We start from the raw sequence: 21,333 nt of genomic DNA on the forward strand, positions 1-21,333 counted from the left end.
AATAATTTAGACAGATTGAATTGATATTTTATCAATCCATTTTATAATAGATTCAGATGGATTGATGTATCTAGGTCCATGATCTGTATGGATTGATACACGACATATTTGAATTGATTCATAGATTGAAAAAAATTATTTATTTATTTTAAATTTTAAAATTGAATTAAAAATTTTGATAATTAATAAATTTGATCTGTATAAATTATAATTTAAATTTAATAATTTTAATTAAATTAAAAATATAATAAATTTTTAAGGAGTGAATCCGTCCACCGTAAATTTGCCCGTTTAACCGCTCAATTGTCTGCCTAGCCCTCGCTCCGAAAAGTTACCCTTTTGTTTTTTTTTATCTTCCTCTCCCATGGCGATTCCTTCCTTTCCCACAAACGCCTCCTCCCCTCTTTGTTCGTCGCGCATTCCCACTGAGCCAGAGTGCTAAACCTTCACTCTGACGGCCTCTACGCCGGTTATCCATGGCTACTGCTCGTGCGCCGCCGCCTCCGCCAGTGATCGGGAAGGCCGGCAGCTTCACCGTCTTCATCACTCCCTCGTCGACCGCGCCGCCATCTGAGAGCCCGAGATCGGACATTGTGAGTCCCTCGCCGAGCTCTACTGCTAGAAGACCTGAAACGGAAGCTCCTTCTCCTGCGAAGGCTCCTCCTTCTCCTCCGCCGGTGCAGGTCCCGCCTCCGCAGTTTGAGAAGACAGCGACAAAGTCCTCCGGATCTGTGTTAGGGTTCTTCCGGGAGGCTGTCGCCAAAGTCCAAAATGGTATCATCTGTGATTTTTAGTTTTTGCGGGTGTAATAATTTCCTTGCTTTCTCATTTTCTTTAATTAACAGCGCATTCAAGTTTGGACGAGCACTTGGCGAACTGGTTCGGCTTGGACCATTCCAGGTACCAGTGGGCCTTGAATGATTACTATGAAACCAGTGGAAAGGTAATTGCTCTTTCTCCTTTTCCTTCTGTTCTTTTGGAGGGCAATGGCTTCAGGCTTACTCTGAAATTGGAATATACTGTTTCAGTCTGCATTTATCTTCTATAATTGGGAAGTGATATTATTTTCGCTGGAATTATTTCCTGGATCAATTTTCTTGTTGGTTGGTTCTAAACAGAATTGTATTTTCAATTTCTCCTGACGTTCTGAATTCTGAATTCTGGAGATTCGCATCTGTCAAATTGAATAACTATTAACATTTTTTAGCTGAATATATATATATAGGCATTGATAAGGGTGATTGTTAAGTCCATTTTTTTATCTGAAAAGTGTTCTCATTCATAATGGCTTACAAGCTACTTCGAACACTTGCTAAAGATATTATGGAGAAGATCCAATGTGAGTTTCCTAGGCTTTTCCATTCATTTTCTTTTTCAGGAGTTTATATCCACTAGAACAAAGAAGTGTACCCATATTTGTTTAAAATCACATTTGCCTTGAAAAGTACAAATTTGCACATATATGTATATTGTTGGGCCAAGATTAGAAAATTCAATTACAAAAATTTTCTATAAATCAAACATCTCATTACAGGATCGTGATTATTTATGTATTAACACGAATTGATTTAATGGAACATGTAAAAGAATTAAGGTTACCCTTGAAGCATGCTTTCAACATCGGATCTATGCTCCAAACCTCCCAGCCTTCTTTAGTATTCTCTCATGACTCAACTCTGTAATAGTATTTTTTGTATGTGTGGGTACACCATATATATAGAATTAAACATAATTATTCTATATAATAATAATATAGAATAATTATATTCTTACTATAGTTTAGGGTTGATCAAATCATATCTAGAATATTATGACAAGTTTTTTAAAAATTTTCCCTAAATAAAGATTTAACAATTACTTGTTGTCACTATCAAATATCTTGCCATGTGTAGAATACACATGCCAATATTAGTCTAATATATTTTATTTTCTACTACAATTTCGATAAATTATAACTCTTATAATTTATCCGAATCTCACTGAAGCTACCAAAGGGACCTAATTGGACCCAATTAAATTAAGCTCCAATAAATTAATTTTGACCTAGTCAACTCTTAACTTGTCAAAATAATTTATTAATCTCATTTTATTCCACTAAAAAAATGAAATTGCACTCTTAATCTCATTTTATTCAACTTAATTTTTACCAATATCGTTTTGGTGTTGGTTTTCGAAGACTAGCACTACAATACTTTGAAAAGTTTTAAATTATTTTACGCACTATTAGGAGTGCATTAAAACAGTAAACGATAGTTTATTGGACTCAAGTTCACCTAATAAACCTATAGGAGTTGGAATAGGCTCGATCGGAACTCTCTAGGTTAATCAATAGGTTTTGGTCAAAACTCATTGATGGACCTAAAAAACTCAGATTTCTGAAAACGTGCAATGAGATGGCAGATGTGAGCGTAGAAGGGAGATATGGTGAGAAATCCTAGTCCTAAGTCTCCTGCACGAAGTTATAGGCCTGTGTCAATTGACATCGAGTATGAAACTTTCTAAACCTTTTGAGTAATGTTGGGAATCTTTATGATGATAACGGAGGGCACCCTTGGATTCCAAGGCATTGCAAAAAGCTATAGGAGTTGAAATAAGTCGGATTAGAACTTTTTAAGTCCATCAATGAGTTTTGATTGAAATTATTGATGGACCTAAATGATTTGGATTTCTGAAATTTTATAATGAGATTGAAGTATGGAGTATGTAGAAGGTAGATATAGTGAGAAATCTTGGTTTTAAGTCTCCTATATGAAGTTATAAGCCCGTGTCAATTGGCAAAAAGTCTGAAACTTTCTAAATATTTTTGAGCAATATTAGGAATCCTTTATGATGATAATGGAGGACACCCTTGAACTCCAAGGCACTATAGAATTTACAGGATTTGGAATGAGCCTGATCAGAGCTCTCTAAGTTCATCAATGTATTTTGATCGAAATCCATCGATGGACCTAGACTACTTGGATTTTTGAAATTTTACAATGGGATAAGAGAGGTGAGTGTGTAGAAGGTATGTATAGTGTTTAATCCTAGTCCTAATACACATAAGCAAAGTTATGATTGCGTGCAAATTAACACAGACTGTGGTGCTGGTTTTCGAAGATCAGTACTACAGTGGTGTTGGTCTTTAGAAACCAACACTATAGTGTTGGTTTTGATCACACTGTAGTATTGGTTTCTGAAGACTAACATCACTGTGGTACTGATTTTCAGAAACTTTGGTGTGCCTTTCAGGCATTCTCAAATTTGAAGCACGCCCTTTGGGAATTTATCATTTTTTTTCGAACGCCCATAATTTTTTTAATATTTCAACTTACAACTTATAAATTTAATATTTTAAAATCATGAGCCAATGTTATAAATTATGTAATGTAGTATTTTAAATTTTAACAACTAGTTTATTTACAATCGACCATATGCTTGATAAATTTCTACTATTGACTAAATGCTTGATAAATTGAAACGACAATTGATTGTAGAGGGCTCTCACGTGGAAATTGCATGAAGGATCCTGCGATCAAGGGAAGGTGATGGAACCGTCAAGCTCCTGTGCTCCCAAAGGAGACTTAAGAGTCACCTATAAAACTAATACTGTGGTGTTGATTTTTGAAGAATGGTACCACTGTGGTGTTTATTTTCGAAAATCGACATTACATTCTGTATTAGTTGACACGTGATTATAACTTCGCTTACATGTATTAAGATTAGACATCATATATATTTTCTACACATTCACCTCTTCCATCTCATTGTAAAATTTCAAAAATTCAATTTTTCTAGGTCCATCAATGAGTTTCAGTCAAAACTCATTGATGGACTTAGAAAGCTCTGATCAGGCTCATTCTAACTTCTGTAGATTTCTGTAATGCCCTAGAGTCCAAGGGTGCCCTCCGTTATCATCGTAAATGATTCCCAACATTGCTCAAAAAGGTTTAGAAAGTTTCAGACTTTATGTCAATTGACACAGGCCTATAACTTCGTGCAGGAGACTCGGGATTAGGATTTCTCACTATATCTACCTTTTACACACTCCACACTTCCATTTCATTGTAAAATTTCAGAAATCAAGTTGTTTACATCCATCAATGGGTTTCGGTCAAAACTCATTAATGGACTTAAAAAGCTCTAATTGAGCTCATTCCAATTCTTGTAGGCTTCTGCAGTGCCTTGGAGTCCAAGGGTGCCTTCTGTTACCATTGTAGGATTCTCAACATTGCTTAAAATGTTTAGAAAATTTAAAACTTTGTGTTAATTGACACAGGTCTATAACTTCGTGTAGGAGACTCAAGATTAATATTTCTCACCATATCTCCCTTCTACACACTCATGTCTTTCATCTCATTGCAAGTTTTCAGAAATCCGAGTACCCTAGGTCCATCAATGGGTTTTGACAAAAACTTATTGATGGACTTAAAGAGCTTCGATCGGACCCATTCCAACTCCTATGAATTTATTAGATGAACCTAAGTCCAAATAAGCCATCGTTTTACTATTTTAAGGTCCTTTCAATAGTATTTAAAATGATTTAAAATTTTTCAGAACGCTGTGATGCTGATCTTCAGAAACTAATACTAAAGCGATATTGGTATTTAAATTGTAGTGTTGGTTTCTGAAAACCAACATCAAAACAAATTTTTATTTCATTTTTTTGTTATTTTATTAATAAAATCAGCTTTATTAATTATTTTATAATTAGATATTAAAAATAAAAGATATTTAAAAATATTTTTAATATTTTATTAACTTTCTTTTATATTTTTAATTTTTATTAAAATTTTAAAATAAAAATTAAAAATAAATAAATTTAGAGGATTATCTATGCTGATTAAAGTTTAATTTAATTTAAGAGGAATGAGAATAGAAGAACTTTTAAAATAGCGGCCCCCCCACCCCGGCCCCACAAGTTGAGGGGGAGTAAATCACGGTGAATGCGGGACTGGCCAACATAGTGGCTCGAGGAAGAAACATGACACATTTTGATGTTATCTCATGTGCGCCATGAGCCTCGAACCGCATACCTTCAACTGCAAGCATCTATGTCCTGAAGCTGCGCCCGCCCGTGGGGGCGAATGAGAATAGAAGAAAGATATTGCATGCAAAGGAGAGAGGAAAGAGAAGATATTAAATGTTGCATGCAAATGAGCAAAGAAAGAGAAGAGGAAAAATCGACAATTGTCAAAAAGGGTAAAATGGGAATCAAGTGTGCCTTTTGGGGAAAATGAAACTTCGGTGCACTGTTTAGACATTCTCAAACTTGAAGTGCACTCTTTGAGAATTTGCCGAATGGAATTAAAATATCATGATACAAAACTAACATTCTCGGTAAAACTTCTAATTTAAGTCTAAGGTCTAAAACAAATGCAACTAAATAAATTTGAAGAATATAAAAAATTATTTTTCCCATTTTACTTTCATTGCATATGCTCAAGGAGATAAAAATTCATTCGTATTATGTTTTTATAAAACTAATACTAAACTACAAAAATTCACTATAATTAAATGAGAAGTGGGATAATAAACACTGGAAAATTATTCGGTTGAATTATTAAATACTTTTAAAATTTCATAAATACTACTATATATATATTCCATGGACGTGAAAATGAATATATATTATATTATTATTTTGTGTAAAAAATGAATATAATAATTCTTTATATTGAAATGAGTCTTGTAATAATTGATAGGTTGAATTCCAATGTGTTGGCAAATCACGTGGAAATTTTTTAAGTCTTATTCTATTACTTTTATTAAATCTATTCCATTATTTCGTTATAGTAGGATGTGATCATAAATAAGAAATAGCAATTCTAATTAATTTAATATAATTTTTTAAAATTTTTAATCTATCTTGAATATATGAATTTAAAACATGACATACGCAACGAATATGAAAAAATAAACCATCAATAATAAGTTGACATATAAATTTAAGTTGTTCAACACTAGCAGTATTAGAATTAGCATTATCAAATGATATTGAAAATATTTTAAAAGTTAATACATATTTTTCTAAAATTAAACATAATAATTGAGAGATATTGTGAACACTATATGATTCATAAAAAACTCTATAGGCTAACAAACTTTTTTGAATTTTTCAGGAATTATCAATCCAATGGTAAGTCACACCCATATACGAATATGTTTACTAATGATCACTCTAAATATTATAACATAAAGAAACTTTATTATTTAATTTATTAAATTCTTCAATAATTTTTTCCCTTGCCTTATTAATCTTTTAATTGTATGAGTAAGTATTGTTCGAGGAACATGTTTAGCAGATGGATTAAAGAATTCTTGATAAAAATTTACAAAATTGCATTTAAACCCAAAACTAAAAGAAAGATGTTCTACGAAAACAAATATAGCTAATGATTCTTTTAATTTATTATAAAATATATAAATAAATAGGAATTAGTACCTCTATTAGTTGAGAAAAATCTGGATAGTTGCATTTGAGAAATATTCGATATCATATTCTGTCGAGTGCTTCATTTCAACATGTCATTTTAATGACTCATAGTCGCTTCAACCCATATTAATTTATGTTGTTAACATTATATTTATTTCTTATTCTTATTTTATTACGTCTATAGTTGACACGAATGACCGAACACACACATGAGTGCCCCATGAGAGAATTAATGATTTAAGTTATGTTTGTTTTGCAAGAGAATTTTATGTTAGGGTTTTAGTTATTCACCCCCTTCCCCTATGGCCCTGTCAAATCTCTTCTAAACTAGACCATCGATCTTGATAAATGCTATTAGAGCAAGTGTTCTAATTCAAAGGACTAATTGCCAATCATCTTGCAACTCTGGAATATGATAGAATAAATTTTGAATTTTAAAAGATGAGAATGGAATATTTTTTGAAGATTGTCTTCGAGGTGTTTTCTATTGTTGCACATGGATTTGAATCTCCAAATGATAACAATGGAAAATTTCTTAAAAGAAGGAAATGGACAAGCTAAGATGTTGAATGGTTTGAGGGCAATGATATAGAGCAAAATTGGTGAGTAAACTTATTTAAAAGATCTTTAGAGTACACTGGTCAATCTTTCTGAAAAGCACTTTCAATAACAAGAAGTTCAAAGTGTTGAATTAGTAGAGGATAACAAAAATTATAAGTTGAAGACATTAAGTTCATGAGGCTAAGGAACCACATGATGAGGTAGACTAGACTATGACTTAATTGGGTAGAGAATGACAAGCAATGAAGATGAGCGACTATCTTCATCATCTGAGCCATTGGAAAAAATAACCCTTAAATAACATCAAGGAGTGAATTTTCACTTAGGCCAATTGAGGAGAATAACTCAAATGCAACTCCTTCAAGCCTCTTAGTCTCAAATGGTGAAATCAATGCAAAAATAAGTTGTATGATTCATATGCAATGAGAAGCTCACTACAAAAATGTCCACACATAAAGAAAGAGAAAATGAAAGAGAAGAAAATAAAGGAGAAAATCAAAGAGAAAGCAACTAAGAAGAAAATTAAGTGCTTTCATTACAATGAAAGTGGGCATTTCAAGAGGGATTACCCTCTTATCAAGAAGGGTCTGATCAAGAAAAAAAGAGATGTCCTAAGACAAATCCCTTTACAAAGCTAATGTGGTAAAAATTAAGGAGTGAAGCTCAAGACAAGAGGAGGTAGAGAAAGGTTTGAAAGGGGGTAACGAACCCCTTTCTTAACTCTAATATGTATGATTTAATGTTTAATTTAACTTTAGAGTCCAAGAGAAACACTAAGGCCTTAAAACAAGAACTTGGGAAACTTAAGGCCAAGGTCAAATTATCTCACATGCTTGGTTAGTTGTTGAATTAGAAAATCAAGCTTTGTGGTCAAAACTTGATGACATGAGAACAACCCTATAAAAAATTACAAATGGCTCCACCTAAATATGATTTTAGAGAGACAAACGGCCTACATCTGTTTGACATACAAACTAATGCCTAAGAATTAGGTCGTAACACCCTCATACAACAGGTTTACTTTCAATTGAAATGTTATACTATATGAACCCACTAGGTCAAGATATGCTAACAAGAACATTAAGTCTAGAATGATGGCCAGGGAAGATATCCTAGTGAATACCTAGGAAACCCAATTGAGACGAATTGAGTTTGGGTTCTAAAGAATATCATTTTATTATTTCAAATGGGTTGGGTATGCCAACAATTTGGGAAGGGCAATCAATTCACTCCAAGTTAAACACACAATTAGGCTCTTTAGTGAATGTATATTTGCAATTTCATAGAATGAGAAGGGATAAATATGTTATTGGATGTAAATTGATTGTTTCATGATTGATATGCCATGATATCTGTTGTGTATTTATGTTTGATTGAATTAAATGCCTAGATGTAGTAAAACCATGTCAATAATAAAAGCTAGGCATAAAAATAATAGATACTTGGCAAGATTAGAGCACATTTTTGCACTAAGTATCAGTAGACTTATGGAATCACAATAATTGCCTAATCATAAGACTAAAACATGTAATTTAATGTTATGCGTGTCATTAAAATGATAGGATAGACAATTCAGCTATGCTAAGATGACTATATGGTACTTAGAACTCATATCATTGAACAATTTGGATCACTTAAAAATCTTGCCAAAAATATAAAGCATTATGACTTTGTATGAAAAATAAATATACACGTAAAGTTTAATATTTTTAAAATTTTATATGAACTTTTATGAATTTTTAAACTTGGACTACTATTATTTTAGCATCTAATTGACTATATCAGAAATACAATTGATTGAAACTTAGTCTAGCATTCTAAAATTACAATAGTTAGTTTTAATTTTTCAGTAAAATTTTGCATATCTTATAGCCCTTGATCATGTTTAAATGGTCGTATATATTCCATACATCATTAAAACATGTTTGACTAATTTTCATCATCTTTAGCATGTTAAAATTCAAATATGGCAAGCAATTTTCATCTAGGATTGAAATTATGAAATCTACTATTAGCATAATTACAAATTGATTATTTTACTACATTTAGGAATATTTTATGCTCTTAGAATAGTTATCATGCATAAACATACGTCCTCATGTTTATTTACATACATACTTCAAGGTGGAGAAATGTTTTTAATTAGTGTGCATGATTGATATGCATTCCTTCTTGCATGTCTTGATCACTATGCATGGAATTAGTATGTTGATCTTGTGGCAAAGGGGGAGAAGTATAAAGGTCCACCAATCAAAAAGAAAAGAGTCACCTTTAGTAGCTCACTCATGGATGAAATCTCGAATCAAGGAGAAGCTTATGTTGTGATGGAGCTTTGAGTTTTGGATTGCCTAGTTTTCTTATTCATTTTTATGTCCTAATTTAAGCAGATCTTCAAGCATCAAAGAGCAGAAGATTGTTGGTGCAACTATGCTTCCAAATGGTTAGCTTCAATTAAATTGTTTTGATGTGTTTGACAAAGGATTTAAATAATATTTGACGTGTGCATTAAGTGTGCAAGGAATTAGAAAATTTTACATAGGAGCTTACAGAGCTCGGTAATTTAATGAACTTAAGTTGGTTTGATGGATGACTTGACGTAATTGAGTTGAGTGGTGGCTCAAAGGTTTGACATCAAGGTGGACTTTGAAGGTAAGGAGCGATGGCATGTGAGAAAACTTGGAGAGCTTAGTGCATCTAAGGTATTGAAGGTTTTGATGCTAGGTGGACATTGGAGTGGACTCCGAAGAAGAGAGAAGGATGACATATGTAGCAAACTTGGAGAGTTTAGTAGAACTGAGGTTTTGAGGGTCTGACACAAGGTTTATTCTCAGCAACACGAAGTGAGGTGGACTTGTAGGCGAGGGGTGAAAAATGACATGTGCCACAAGCTCGTGGGGCTTAGTGCATCTAAGGGATTGAGGGCATAATACAAAATGGACTTGAGGGCAATGAAAAACACCGACTAGGTTGAAGACCTTGAGGCATGAAAGTTTTGAGTAGTTATGAGTGATGTGTAATCTTAGGCTTTTGCTTTTGACCAACATCATCTGGGGTTGTGGTTAACTAGGTAGAGGTACATTACCTAGTGGCTTGATTGAAGCTGTTGATTGAGGAACAATATGTGAGATCGTAGCCTACAATTTAACTCAATTTCAAGACTTTGTGTAGGCTTACAAGGGTGTAAGCTGAGTGAAGGAGAGATCATTGATTTGATTCTGTTGATTAGAGATGTTTCTTAGTCAACTGAACGTGTAGTTTCTGTAAACAAAAAGGCTTTGTTCAAGCAACAGCCAACTGGAGGTTCGTCTAATCAACTCGAGACTTAAGCAATCAACTAGAAATTTTGACTAACGATGTGGTCGTTGGCTGCTCAACAATCATTAGTCCCAGAGCATTCAACTAAAGCCTTTTCTAGTTGATTAGAGGTGGAAAAAATAGAGTTGTGGGAGCAACATCTATAAAACCTCTTGGGGAGCTTTGAGTGGCAACAGGTTGCCTGAATGCATTTTATACTTCTCAAATTTTGTTCTAACAATGCTTGGATAAGGTTGAAGCCTTTAATTCAAACTATTGGTAATAAAAGTTTTATCCCATTATCACTTGCGAATGAGTGATTTTTAGTGGAACCTTCGTAATCGTAAAGTGACTCACTGGACAAATCATTAAATCGTATTATTAGAATTATATTTGTTTCTTATTTTTATTCTGTTGCATTTATACTTCACTTCTGATTTGTGCTTGTTTTGCAAGAGAATTCATTTTAGGGTTTCAGCTATTCCCCCTCCAACCATATCAAACCACATTCGAACCTGTTCTTGATCGTGCCATTGATCCTGACACAAGCATCCTTTGTCGAAATCTCTATGAAGGGGATTTTTATATAATTTGTATTGTGATTAGTTTGTTAGCATACTTCACTATTTTATGCCTAAGTTGCTCACTTGACCAATCAATGAATTATTAGGTTGACTCCCATGTGGTTCTCCATTAGGGCTATAAATGAATAGTATCTTTGTGAACAAATTCGACTAAGTTAATCCATATTCATTCGACATTAAATATATGTAGATGTATAATAAATAAGCTTGGACACTAGTGAGGTTGATTCATTAATCTTCATGAATAAAACTTGCAAACAATTAACTTTTCTGAAAAATATAATTTTAAAACTTATATTCAAATAAATATGAAAAATATAATATGTATCGTACAAATTTTTTACTTTCATGCTATCCAATAATATGTAAAAGTTAGCAAATAAAGTAAATTTCAATTAAATCTACATCATAACTTATAATGATAATAATGTTCGGTTGATCTTGGTAAAATCTCAAACTAGATAAATTTTTTAATAAGAAAAATGAACAAGCTTAAATATTGTCAATCTATTTACTTAAGTTTTGTATGCTGAGATAACATGGGTTGGGTCTACGATTCCATTTTCTACAAGGTTAACGATTCGCGAGAAGTAGATTATCAGCAATACTTGATGGCCTTTGCAATCTTCCTAAAAAATTTTCATATTTATTGCAGAAGGATAGTGAAAAAGTCACAAAACCAAAAGAGCTTGTTGGCAAAGGCCAAGCTGCCTGATGGGTTGTAGTAGAGTGGTATCCATCCTTATCTGCACATTGTCCCTTCTTCCAACTTTTTATGGATGACTCTAAACTTGTGTTCTTTTTTTTTTTACAGTAAGCGATTCCGACAGTCATATCTGGAAACATACTGTAAAATGAAATGCTGTGAAGACATCTCCATGAACTGCCCAACATTTTGTTATATGAAAGGTATCGCGCCATCATGCCGATCAGAGTTGCCCAATAAGGAAGCTGGAGTATATTAGATAAATAAGATTTCCTTTAGATATATTAGTAGCCTTGGACAATTCTGTATCTGATGTGTAACAATCAAAATTGCTCTCTTTTTTTTTTTTGTATGGGGACTGGATCTAACTATTCCTTTGTGCTAGTTTTAGTGTCTCTGATGTTTTCGGGTAGAATTGAATTACTTGTGCTTCGATTATTGATTCTCATGAAATTCTATTCATTCTCACACTTATGTTGAGATATCTTATCTCCTTAGGTGTAAGAAGTGTAGGAATATAAAAATGGATGGCGAATTGAGGGTGATGGCACGGTCGCTCTCCTCTCCTTTGATGTTAACACATATCTTTTGTCTCTTTGATATGAAATTTTTGGTTCCGTCCTTGCGTACAAGGGGATGCATTTGTGGTCTTTTTCAGCTCAATTTTTGTTCCATATTCTCTAGGTTGAAATTAGAGTTTTTCAATATTGTTTTTATCTTTTAAAAGAGAGAGATTTGTAAAACTTATATGGTTTAGAGGTTTTGTTCCTCTAAAGTTTAAGAGAATTGTTCTTAGAGTTGTCATCTCCAAAGTAAAGCTGGGAGATATATTCCGGCCCTTATCGTAATCGTTAAAACGGTATTTTTTTTCTTTTAAAAAAGAAAAGTTAAGTGTCCATCGTATTTTTCATCTCAAAAATATTTTTATTTTAGTATCAATTTGATTAAAATTGTTTAAATTTAATTAAAACTATTTTAATATGTTCGAAATGATTGTGATATTATTGTTAAAATATTATAATAGTTAATTAATGGTTGTTAAAATATTGAGCGCTAGAATAATATTATGATAATTTTAATTATGTTAAAGTGATTTTCATTCCGTTTGAATAATTTTAATTAAGTTAATATATATATATATATATCTAATTAAATCAAAAAAATTTGCACGTTATAATAATCATATTCTTTATAAAAATACTTTTATTTTAGCGTTGTAGCAATTGAAATAAGGATATTTTTAGTATGAGGATTTGATGGGATGTCTTTTCAAAATTTTTTTAAAAAGATGCTATTTTAATTAATTATTTTTTTTTTTTTTTTTGGCATACACTTAAGGCAGGGTTGTACCTAATATTTTTAGGCCCGAGATCAATTTGAAAAAAAAAGTGTCCCTTCAAACAATACTTTAAATTAATGCTTCTTTTCTTTATGTTTTTTTAAACTAGATAAATATTTAAGAGTCATTTTTTATTGATTATATCTAAAAAAAATTAAAAATACATTAAAACACATAAATTATTAGTTTTTTATAAATAATTAATTCAAATACTTTAAATCCAACGTGAAAAATATGAATGCATAAATATATAAATGAATGATGCATATATTTGTACACGAAAAAATAATTAAAAAATTAAAATACATCGTACTAATAAATTATAATTTATGATTATTATTTTATTTTTTTTAAACTTGGGTATCAAACTTTATAGACTCTCTCCCTAATCTCTCGGACTCTCACATTCTCAAATCAATTAAACAACTCAATTTTCACACAGTTTACGCATACTTAGGAAGAGAAAAACTAATGCACAAGATCAAATTAATTAATTAAGTAATACAAAATACAAAAAAATTAACATACAAATGACACATCATTAGTGAAGTAAAGTAGATTAAAAAGTTGTCTCTTGGACATAATTGAGTTAGTTACAACTAAGTAGAGTTGCAGAAGAGAGTAAGAGTCCGAATCCAAGATAATACTCTCCTCCATCATGGTCAACTGTAATTTTTCGATTTATTTCCTCACAGATGATCATGAAATTGACCGTGTGAGACCGCTGAGTGACGGATTTCATCTTTTATAGAAGAGTAGATTAAAAAATTTCTAGACCTCATAATATTCATCACAATTGAACACATTACGTAAATTAAAAAAAAAGTATATATACTAAAAAATTATAAAAATAGATTTAAGTCAAATAAAATATAACAATTAACGAAAAGCAAAAGAAACAAATTGTATCATCAATTATCAGCATTATCGCAAAACTATTACCACATCACGTGTTTAGGTCGTCATTTTTTTAAATTTATTTTGTTTTACCATTTGTGATTCAAAAAGGACAAAACAAATTTTTAGTCCTTTATGCTGGGAGAATTAAAGTACCTAACATAATTTTTTAAATATATAACTCATTTATAATTTTTGACCTCTGATAAAGAGCTGTCAATTTGGATTGAACTTACCAAGTTATTTTATTTCACCTCCGTTAAATAATTTAAATAAGTTAGATTGAAATTTTATCACTTATTTTAAAGTGGGTATAGACAGATTAACCTATCTAGGCTTGCAACCCGCACATATCAACTTAGACAAGCTCGGATTGAGAATTTTTTTCTTCTAAAATTTATAATTAAAGTAGAAAATTCAACATATAAGTTTAATCCTTCTAAACCACAACTCAAATTTAAAAATTTTAATCATTTTTTATTTTTTTTATTTTTTGACAGACTCTTAGGTTAGCTTGTCTAACCCGCAATCTATCTTGAATTGGGTTGGAAATTTTTTAGGTAATATTTAGTTTAGTCTTTTTTTAATTTTTAATTTTTTATTTTCTAGAAATTATTGTTTACTTTGTGTTTTCCAATCTCATTTTCTGGAAAATGAGAAGTCATTTTCTAGGAAAACAGAAAATAGAAAATGCGAAAACATGACTACAGTAACGCCACATGCCTAACCCTGATCGTACAACTCTAAATTTCTCTCCGAAATCACAACTTCATCGCACAACTCTTTTTCTCCTCCGATGCCACAATCTCATCGCACAACTCCTTTTCTTCCCCGACATTGCAACCTCATTGCACAATCCTTTTCTCCACCAACGCCGCAACCTCATTGCACAATTCCTTTTCTCCCCGACGCTGCAATCTCCCCTACATGCGATTTTTTTTCCCTTCCTTGCGCAAGCAAGCGACACCGTAGCCCTCCTCGTGGGTCTTTTCCTCCACGCGCGACACCACAACCCTCTCCTTCCTCCTCAAGTCTGTCGATGCCACTCATCCCTTCCCCTCCCCTCATGATTTAGTTGGCATTAAGGTTCCATCACATTCTTTTTATAGGTTCCCAAATGACCTTGATTTTGTTGGATCCAGAGTAAAGAAATTTATTTTTAAATTTTTTTTAATTTTTTTAAAAAATAAAAAATAATATATTATATCAAACGTATTTTTTATTTTTAAAAAATAAAATTAAAAATAAAATAAATAAAAATAAAAAATAAAATAAATAAAAATAAAAACTTTCTAAACCAAACGTACGTCCTCTTAATTTGTGAACGATGAATCGATCCATTCCACTCCATCACGAAGGATTTCTGACAGGTCGATCTATTTTGCCATGGATTGACTTATTCTACATCATTAGGCTCATGGAAGATTGGGAATGAGGTGGAGGTCGCTTGCACCTTCGTCCGACCGAAGGCAATTTAGTGATCTAGATTTGTTGATCTTGTAAAAAAAGAATATTTTTAAATTAATTATTATTATTTTATTTATAGAAAGTGTTGCACTTAAATTAACTATTATTTTAAATATTTATAATTATGATTTATTTATTTATTTATAAATTATCTATCCCCTGATGGTTATGGAACATGGATACCTCCAGTGACGGATCAAAATGAATTTATGATAGGTGATATATTCTAAATTAGTTTTTATAATTATTTTTAAAAAAATAAAAATAAAACTTATCTGTGACCCTAAAATCTATATTTGATAATTTTTCTGACATAAAAATTCTGATAATTTAAAATTCCACAAGTTTTCAACATGTTCCGGTCCAATCTCCACTATTTGGATTCGGATTCGGATTTTGCATATGGGGATCCGTACCCATACTCTTATATGTCGGTTATTTTGCTCGGCCAGTGAGCAATAACGCAAACCCTAGCCTAAGGATCCGCCGCACGCCATCTCCTTCTCTGCCGGATCGCCGCCTCTGCCTCGCCCTTTCACATCTGTTATCGCCCCCGCCGGAGCACTGCCCTCATCTCTCCACCCGGACCGCAACCAGCGCAAGCCACCTGCTTGATTTTCCTTTTGTAAGTTCTTTTGTGTTTCTGTTCGAGTTCCTTCGTTCCGATATCTTGCTTTTTGCATTTTCGCTTGCTCTTTGCTCTGTGTATTCTTGTCTGTCATGGCTAGATTAGTGTTTGGATAAACATTTTGTTTTCTGAAATTTGAGTTGCATTAAACATGATGGTTATAGTGCTAAATTTTATGTGGAAGGTGAACTAAGGTTTTGTTTTACATATTTTCATAGCTGCTCCTTTTTACTCGCAATTAATTATTTTATTATTGAATGATGCGTTCAGTCTTCATCGTGTTGTTGATCTTCTGATCACTAGTGGTTGTTATAAATAAAAACTTCATGAAGAACAGAAGGGGGGACGAGAAACTGTTCTAGAGATTTACTATAATGCTACATATTTATCCGGTTGGTGAAAGTATTTGCAGTCTTTCAAGTAGACTTGTAATATTTTGATGTCAACTGCCTCATTAAAATCTACAATGCCAAAGTAGTACTTAACCAGTGCTTCATGAGGCATTAGGTGCACATAGGCACTAAAAGGTTGTAGGGCTAGGCAAACAATGGGAGGTGCAGGGTGTTTCTATGTGAAGTGTGGCACACAATTTCAAATATCGATTATATGAGCTACATCTCCCTTCTATACTAGTGGATAGGCGCGTGCCTTCCTTACACCTGGATAGAGTCACCTCATCTCAGCTACTAGGATTACCTAGGTTGTACCACATAGTACTTTTGAATTGAATTTTTCACTATATTTTATACTAAAATCTCTAATACCAATTGCATTCCTGTTCTACCTTGATGTTCCCTTCTGATACTAACTTTTTTGCACATTGCTTAAATATTTAAAATTAGTTTTTAATTGGAATGAGAGACTTAGGGCTTGTTGTACATATTTATCTCTTTTGTTTGCTTCATTCTCTTCTACAGATAAGGTGGATCTGCTCGTTATTTGTTTTTAACAGAGATAATGTTCCTAGTTATTAATTTAAGCATTATATTACTTTTTGATTTACTTGCCTTTTCATTTAATAACTAATTGGGTAGTGTGCTTATTGTTGAATAACCTTTTATGTGGAATTTCAAGGTTTTGGGCTAGAAGGAATCAACAAGAAAATGGCTTCTCGTTTCTGGACACAGGTGTGTTTTGTTGTTATTTATTTATTCTTTGTACAAGCAACTCCTTTTAGCATGTTTGATTTGTCATTGAAAATTCTTGGTTTCAGGGTGGTGATAGTGATACTGAGGAGGAGGAACAGGAAAACAGCGAGTATGAAGATGGAAGTGATGCAGAGCAGCCTGCAGGTGATAATGCCGGGGCCACAGCTAGGAGCAGGTACCTTCGAGATCAAGCCAGTGATAGTGATGATTCAGATGGCCAGCACCGAGTGATCAAGTCAGCTCGTGATAAAAGATTTGATGAGATGGCTGCCACTGTTGATCAGATGAAGAATGCTATGAAGATAAATGACTGGGTTAGTTTGCAGGAGAGCTTTGAGAAGATCAATAAGCAGCTTGAGAAGGTTGTTCGTGTGACAGAGTCTGTGAAGGTGCCAAATCTTTATATTAAGGCCCTGGTGATGCTGGAGGATTTCTTGGCTCAGGCCTTAGCTAACAAGGATGCTAAGAAGAAGATGAGCAGCAGCAATGCTAAGGCCCTTAACTCAATGAAGCAGAAGCTGAAGAAAAATAACAAGCAGTATGAGGAGCTGATAGCAAAGTATCGTGAAAAGCCAGAAAGTGAGGATGAAGGGGCTGCAGATGAAGATGAGGATGAGGAGTCAGAGTCAGAGGTGGAGGAAGACCCATCGAAGATTGTCATGTCTGATGAAGAGAATGATGATGAGGATGATGAGGATGAGGATGAACGTGATGAGGAGGGTGGTGGAACCTGGGAGAGAAAGATGAGCAAGAAGGATAAGCTTATGGACAAGCAGTTCATGAAGGACCCAAGTGAGATCACATGGGATATTGTTAACAAGAAGCTCAAGGAGATTGTGGCAGCTAGAGGCAAAAAGGGAACAGGGAGAGTAGAGCAGGTTGAGCAGCTTACTTTTTTGACACGTGTTGCCAAAACACCTGCCCAGAAACTTGAGATTCTATTTAGTGCCATATCATCACAGTTTGACATCAATCCAAGCTTACTTGGGCATATGCCCATCAATGTATGGAAGAAGTGTGTTGGTAACATGCTTCTCGTACTTGATATCCTTGAGCAATATCCTAATATTGTAGTCGATGACACGGTTGAACCTGAGGAGAATGAGACTCAGAAAGGTGCAGATTATAATGGAACTATCCGTGTATGGGGAAACTTGGTTGCATTCCTTGAGCGACTTGATTCAGAATTTTTCAAGAGTTTGCAGTGTATTGATCCATATACTCGAGAGTATGTTGAGAGGCTTAGGGATGAGCCGTTATTTTTTGTGATTGCACAGAATGTACAAGACTATTTGGAGAGGATTGGGGACTTCAAAGCAGCTTCTAAGGTAGCACTGCGCAGACTTGAGCTTGTATATTATAAACCTCAGGAAGTTTATGATGCGATGAGGAACTTGGCAGAGCAGACTGGGACAGAAGAGGGTTTGGAAGATGATGAGAGTGAAGAGAAGCAGTCTATAGAGGAAAACAGAGGACCACCAGTTTTTATCTCAATTCCTGAACTTGTGCCGAGGAAGCCTACTTTTCCAGAGAGCAGTAGGGCATTGGTGGATGCGTTGGTATCTCATATCTACAGTTTTGGTGATGAAAGAACAAAGGCTAGGGCTATGCTGTGTGATATATACCATCATGCTATTTTTGATGAGTTCTCTATTGCTCGGGATCTTCTATTAATGAGCCATTTGCAGGATGGTATTCAACTCATGGATATATCTTCTCAAATCTTGTTTAATAGAGTAATGGCACAACTTGGACTTTGTGCCTTCAGGGCAGGTTTGATTCAGGAAGCCCATGGTTGCCTCTTTGAACTGTATCAAGGTGGTAGAGTAAAAGAGTTACTGGCTCAAGGCTTGTCCCAAAATCGATACCATGAAAAAACTCCTGAGCAGGTAACTTATCTTCTTTTCTTATTGTCACTTTTTACCTGTTTTAAACTGTCTTTCATTTGTTAATTTTAACAAACTGATTTTGGTAACTAAAATTTTTTAACTGGTTCTTCTCTTGTCATGTGAATATTACACCAATAGTATATAATTTTCCTGCAACATGTGAAATTTATATCAATAAATAGGTAGATAATATCTATCTTTTGACATGTATGTTAGATGGAATGTCTCGTCTTAATATTTTATAAGTCCACCTGCCGGGACATATCTTCCTTGTTTTTTTTTGGGTACTGCTTAGTACATATAAAGTATAACTGACACTTTGGGTTCCATAATTCTTTTGATGAATAATTCTGCCATGTTTGAACGAAGGTTTTTCTTTATAAAATAGCATTGAAAAAGAATTGACATTTCTTTCTAGAACAAATCTTGAAAGAATCTTATTGGCGCTGAGATTTGGTAATGTAAAATTCTAGTTTTGCTTTTTTTTTTGGTTAGGTAGAAGGTTTTTGAGGATCCTTTTTTATTTTTTTTTTCTTGAACTTCTCTTGTGCATTAATTGTGCTACAATGTATGTTTTGAACTGAATGCTGCCTTACTTTACTGTCTATTAACTATGTTATGATATATTGTTAGTACATTTAGATGTATCAGATATATGAAATCTTGTTTCCTGAAAAGAAAATTATGTACCTAAATGCCAGCCATTAATTGGCTTTCCATTCAAGAGTGGACAAGGAATTGGAAGTTGCATGTACTTGTGTAAAAGATACATTTCCAATTTTGGTTCCACTTTTACCTCATTATACAAAATTTCTCGTGCTGTTCCACTGTAATGCTTTCCTCTCATTGTACAAATCCTACTCATAACATTTTTTATTCTTGGTGACTAAGTGATACAATTTACTTGCTTCGGGTGTCAGCACAATGATTTTATTTTTGCATCCAAACAATATTCAGGCAATATAGTTTCGACCATGATTGACCTTACCTCTTATCTCCTGTATTGTATTATTCAACTGCTATGCAATGAAAATAATATGTATATATAATATATTTCATCAGGAGAAGGCTGAGAGGAGAAGGCAGATGCCATACCACATGCACATTAACCTTGAGCTCCTTGAAGCTACTCATCTTATCTCTGCAATGCTTCTTGAGGTCCCCAACATGGCGGCTGCTGCATATGACCCAAAGCGTAAGCCTATTAGCAAGACATTTAGGAGACTTCTCGAAGTGAATGAGCGCCACACATTTGTGGGTCCTCCTGAGAATGTTAGGGATCATGTCATGGCTGCTACAAGAGCCCTTAGCAAGGGAGACTGCCATAAAGCTTTTGGCGTCATCAGTTCTCTTGATATCTGGAAGCTTCTCAGGAACCGAGAAAGTGTACTAGAGATGGTGAAGTCCAAGATCAAGGAAGAGGCTCTCCGAACTTACCTCTTTGCTTACTCATCCTGCTACGATACTCTCAGCTTAGAGCAGCTTACTTGTATGTTTGACCTCTCTAAGGCTCAGGTCCACAGTATTGTTAGTAAGATGATGGTTATGGAAGAGTTGCAGGCAAGCTGGGATCAGCCCACAAAGTGCATTGTCTTCCACAACTTGGAACAAACCAGGCTCCAAAGCCTACTCTTTCAGATGGCAGATAAGCTTGTAATTCTAGCTGAAAACAATGAGAGGGCATTTGAGGCAAGGACTGGCGGGGGGATCGAGGGACTTCCGCCAAAGCGAAGAGAAGGTATGGATTATGCTGCTTCTGGGGCATCCAACAGGTGGCAAGATAATTATGTTTCAGGAGCCTCGCAAGGCAGGCAGGGTGGTGGTTATGGAGGCCGCCTAGGATACGGTGGGAGGACTGGAGGCTCGGCACAAGCTGGTGGAGGGTTTCAGAGAGATCATAGTGGGCATGGTTCACGGGGTGCCGGAGGGTATTATGGGGGTACAGGGCGGACATCATACCATGCATCAGCTCTGAGAGGCGCACAAGTGGAGGGTTCTGCAGGGATGGTGAATCTAAGTAGGGCTGGTAGAATTTAAGATCAACTGGGTCGTGGCCAACAACTTATCCCGAATTATTTGGCATTTTTGTTTGTCTTTTGATCTGCTTGCAGCGGAGGACTTTGCAACGTTGTGTTTACCAAGTGAAATTTGTTCCCCTATGTAGTTCAGCTACATTTACAACTTATGTTACCTTAATCCTACATGCTCTCAGTTTTTTTGGGTCGCTTGCTTATAAAATCACTTGATTGTTTAAGGATTTATATTTGATTTGAGATGGAAACATATAGTTTCAGTTGTGGATGAGTGTTTACTATTAATTTACTTGATGGCTTAATTGATAAACCTAAAGCTCTAAGTGGCATTAAGCCAATAGGTGTATGGTGGTGGCATAATCTATTCAATTG

At 34.0% G+C, this 21,333-nt stretch overlaps 2 protein-coding genes across 3 annotated transcripts; both read left to right on the top strand.

The window, feature by feature from the left end:
• Nucleotides 1-381: 381 nt before the first annotated feature.
• LOC141812270 (uncharacterized) lies at nt 382-11,975 on the top strand. Of its 2 annotated transcripts, XM_074700323.1 has the most exons (4): nt 382-774; nt 846-943; nt 11,510-11,586; nt 11,669-11,975. In XM_074700323.1, exons 1-3 carry the CDS (start codon nt 477-479, stop codon nt 11,567-11,569), a joined length of 456 nt encoding a protein of 151 aa, XP_074556424.1. In that variant the 5' UTR covers nt 382-476; the 3' UTR covers nt 11,570-11,586; nt 11,669-11,975. The 2 variants fall into 2 exon arrangements, with proteins under 2 accessions (XP_074556424.1, XP_074556423.1); XM_074700322.1 differs by lacking the exons at nt 11,510-11,586; nt 11,669-11,975 and having other exon boundaries at nt 846-1,048.
• Nucleotides 11,976-15,732: 3,757 nt separating this feature from the next.
• Nucleotides 15,733-21,246, top strand: LOC141812197 (eukaryotic translation initiation factor 3 subunit C-like). Its single transcript, XM_074700231.1, has 4 exons — nt 15,733-15,888; nt 16,966-17,018; nt 17,105-18,928; nt 19,991-21,246. The coding sequence occupies exons 2-4, from the start codon at nt 16,995-16,997 to the stop codon at nt 20,963-20,965; spliced, it is 2,823 nt and encodes a 940-aa protein (XP_074556332.1). The 5' UTR covers nt 15,733-15,888; nt 16,966-16,994; the 3' UTR covers nt 20,966-21,246.
• The last annotated feature ends 87 nt before the right edge of the window (nt 21,247-21,333 follow it).

This window comes from Curcuma longa, chromosome 18, assembly GCF_044706935.1.
Source record: "Curcuma longa cultivar G26 ecotype Majalengka, Jawa Barat chromosome 18, ITB_CL_G26_1.1, whole genome shotgun sequence".
NCBI classification, from domain to species: domain Eukaryota; kingdom Viridiplantae; phylum Streptophyta; class Magnoliopsida; order Zingiberales; family Zingiberaceae; genus Curcuma; species Curcuma longa.